The 2,500-nt window shown below is 43.5% G+C and overlaps 1 protein-coding gene across 1 annotated transcript in view; it reads left to right on the top strand.

Annotated features, from left to right (window-relative positions):
- The window catches only part of LOC143031008 (lachesin-like), a 161,995-nt gene that overhangs the window by 8,621 nt on the left and 150,874 nt on the right, over positions 1-2,500 (top strand). Inside the window, exon 7 of the mRNA XM_076194350.1 lies at positions 1,327-1,566. Coding sequence (XP_076050465.1) covers positions 1,327-1,566 — 240 coding nt within the window. The remainder of the gene's footprint in view (positions 1-1,326; positions 1,567-2,500) is intronic.

Genomic DNA, 2,500 nt, shown 5'->3' with positions numbered 1-2,500 from the left:
GCATCCATGGCACTCCTACCTCGTAGCTCTTCCCTCGGTAGGTGTCGATGAGATTCGCACAAATCAGTCCGCCCCTTTGCTGCAGAAGGGATGGATGAAATAAAGGTCCAGAATAAGGGAGACAAGTTCCATCCGTGACGGAGGGATTGAAATCCTTAACCCTTTCACTGCCAAAGATCGACTTCAAAGGTTTATCACGGTTGTCGTCAAACGATGTTATTCTCACGAAGGAAGGAAGTTGCATGGAACCTCCTAGATCTTCTACTTCAATAACGTGACTAACTTAGATTCTTTGTCACCATTCATGAATAATCATTTATTCGATTTAATTTGTCATTAATCGTAGGCTACTCTCTGAGCACCCTGTATAGTGTAATGACTGCAGAAACTTAGGGACTTACGTAACCCCTACGAACAAGAGTCATGTAATATTCTTTTCTGAATGAGAACTAATCTTTAATCAAAGAACGAATGTTGATCAATTTTAATTTCTATCATCATTCGGATGTACTGTTTCTTGCGACACTGCTTCTGACCCAGGGCAGTGGACAAGATGCAGGGATGACCCGTCATCCAGGAGGTGCTAAGATAAGAGGGAGGGAAGAGGGTAGAGGGGAGTGGAGTATGTAGAGGATGGAATGGGTGGGAGTGGTTTCTATGCCTTTGTCTTTTGGCTACCTCCCTTGTAAGGGGGGAAAAGCCTTTGGTATATGTATGTATGTGTGTATCATCATTCGGTTCCGTTACCTCATACTCTGCCTCTTTGGTACGATGTTGCCTAAAGGGATAAAAGCGCTGAATGCTTTCGTTAGAATACTAATCACTGAGTGCAGGGTGACTCCCTCATAAATACCCACAGTGGAAAGCGAACGGAGACTCGTTGGAGACCAAGCGTATCTGTACACGCAACCATTGCTGGCCTAGTACGCCACGCTCTCGTCCATCACCATCACCAACATCGCCACCTATACTACCACAACCACTACCACCAACACCAACATTCCCACCGACACCAACATCTCCACTAATATCATCACCACCACCAACATCTCCAACGACACCAACGTCACCAACACAACCACTATCCACTATCACTGTCACCATCACCACCACAGCCAACACCATCGACACCACCACCATCAACACCGACCTCGCCCCCACCACCACCGTGACCGGCACTACCCACCTCACCCAACCTTGCCAGCTCCTCTCGCAAAATCAGTAACAGCTTTGAAGCTTCAGACATCATTGAAATAATTGTCATCATTGCCTAAACAAATGAGAGTTCACTCACCCCCTAACTCTCCCTGACTTCCTTGCCTCCAGAAATCATCTCGCCGCTTTCGGAAAAGCAGGTCACTCCGGCGCCGCCTCCACCAGAAGAAGAGGACGCGGGCGGGGGCGGCGAGGGAGGCGCTGGCGGAGTGGGAGGTGAGACGAAGGGCCCGGAGGAGGGTGACGAGGAGAGCAGTCGCATCGGAGAAGGCGCCGACGGAGGCCAAGGCGAAGACGACAGGCGAGGTCGAAGTCGAGGGAGACATCACCGACCCAAGAAGAAAAACAAAGGTAAGTCAAAATGGATGAGATTTTGAAGGACGCGAAGGGTATGCGTCTCTTGATTGATCCTTCCTTCTTTCCTTCCTACCTTCCTTCCTTCCATCTTTGCATCTTTCTCTTTCCTTCCTCCCATCCATATTTTCTATTGTTCTTCGTTATCATCACCCACTTGCTACTGTTGCGGACACCTGAATCTGACATTGGATTTCAGAGTATATGCAAATTAATTATTTTTTGCTGTTAGGATACAAGCCTACTCACAAAAATATCTCTCTTATATTGTAAGAGAAGCACAGTGTATATATATATATATATATATATATATATGTATATATGTATATATACATATATATATATATATATATATATATATATATATATATGTATATATACATATATATATACATATATATATATATGTATATGTATATATATATATAATTTTCTTAAATATATTTTCCATATGACTTACTATGGACTTATATTCCTTTGAAAGGAGGTTTATGATTTCATTGTAGGTGGGCATGTTTGCTATATCGCGATTATGACGACAATGGGGTTATCCCGTTGCCTCTCATACCACATGATATCAGGAGCCCCTAAAAATAATTTAAGAGAAGTCCATGGCACAACATTAACAAGAAACATCCCAGAAGAAATCACTGACATTTTGGAAATATGTACATATGATAGACGCCTCCCAATCTTAGAATCATTATACATTAAAGAGTTGATCCCAAATCTAAATATACAAGCAAATGACCTTAAGACCCTTCAAGGCATGAGACAAATCGCCACAAACCCAAGCATGAGACATAACCCCACAAATCAAAACCCGAGACAAAAACGCCACAAACCCATACAAAGGACATTTTGTCACAACACGAAGTCGGAGGTTTCCCCTAGCACGTGACATTTCATTACTGCCTGAGTTACCAGGTAA

This window comes from Oratosquilla oratoria, chromosome 1 (genome assembly GCF_046742065.1).
Source record: "Oratosquilla oratoria isolate Oo_2021 chromosome 1, ASM4674206v1, whole genome shotgun sequence".
Taxonomy (NCBI): domain Eukaryota; kingdom Metazoa; phylum Arthropoda; class Malacostraca; order Stomatopoda; family Squillidae; genus Oratosquilla; species Oratosquilla oratoria.
Note: the sequence above shows the minus strand (reverse complement) of the source record. Positions and strands in the feature narration are given on the sequence as shown.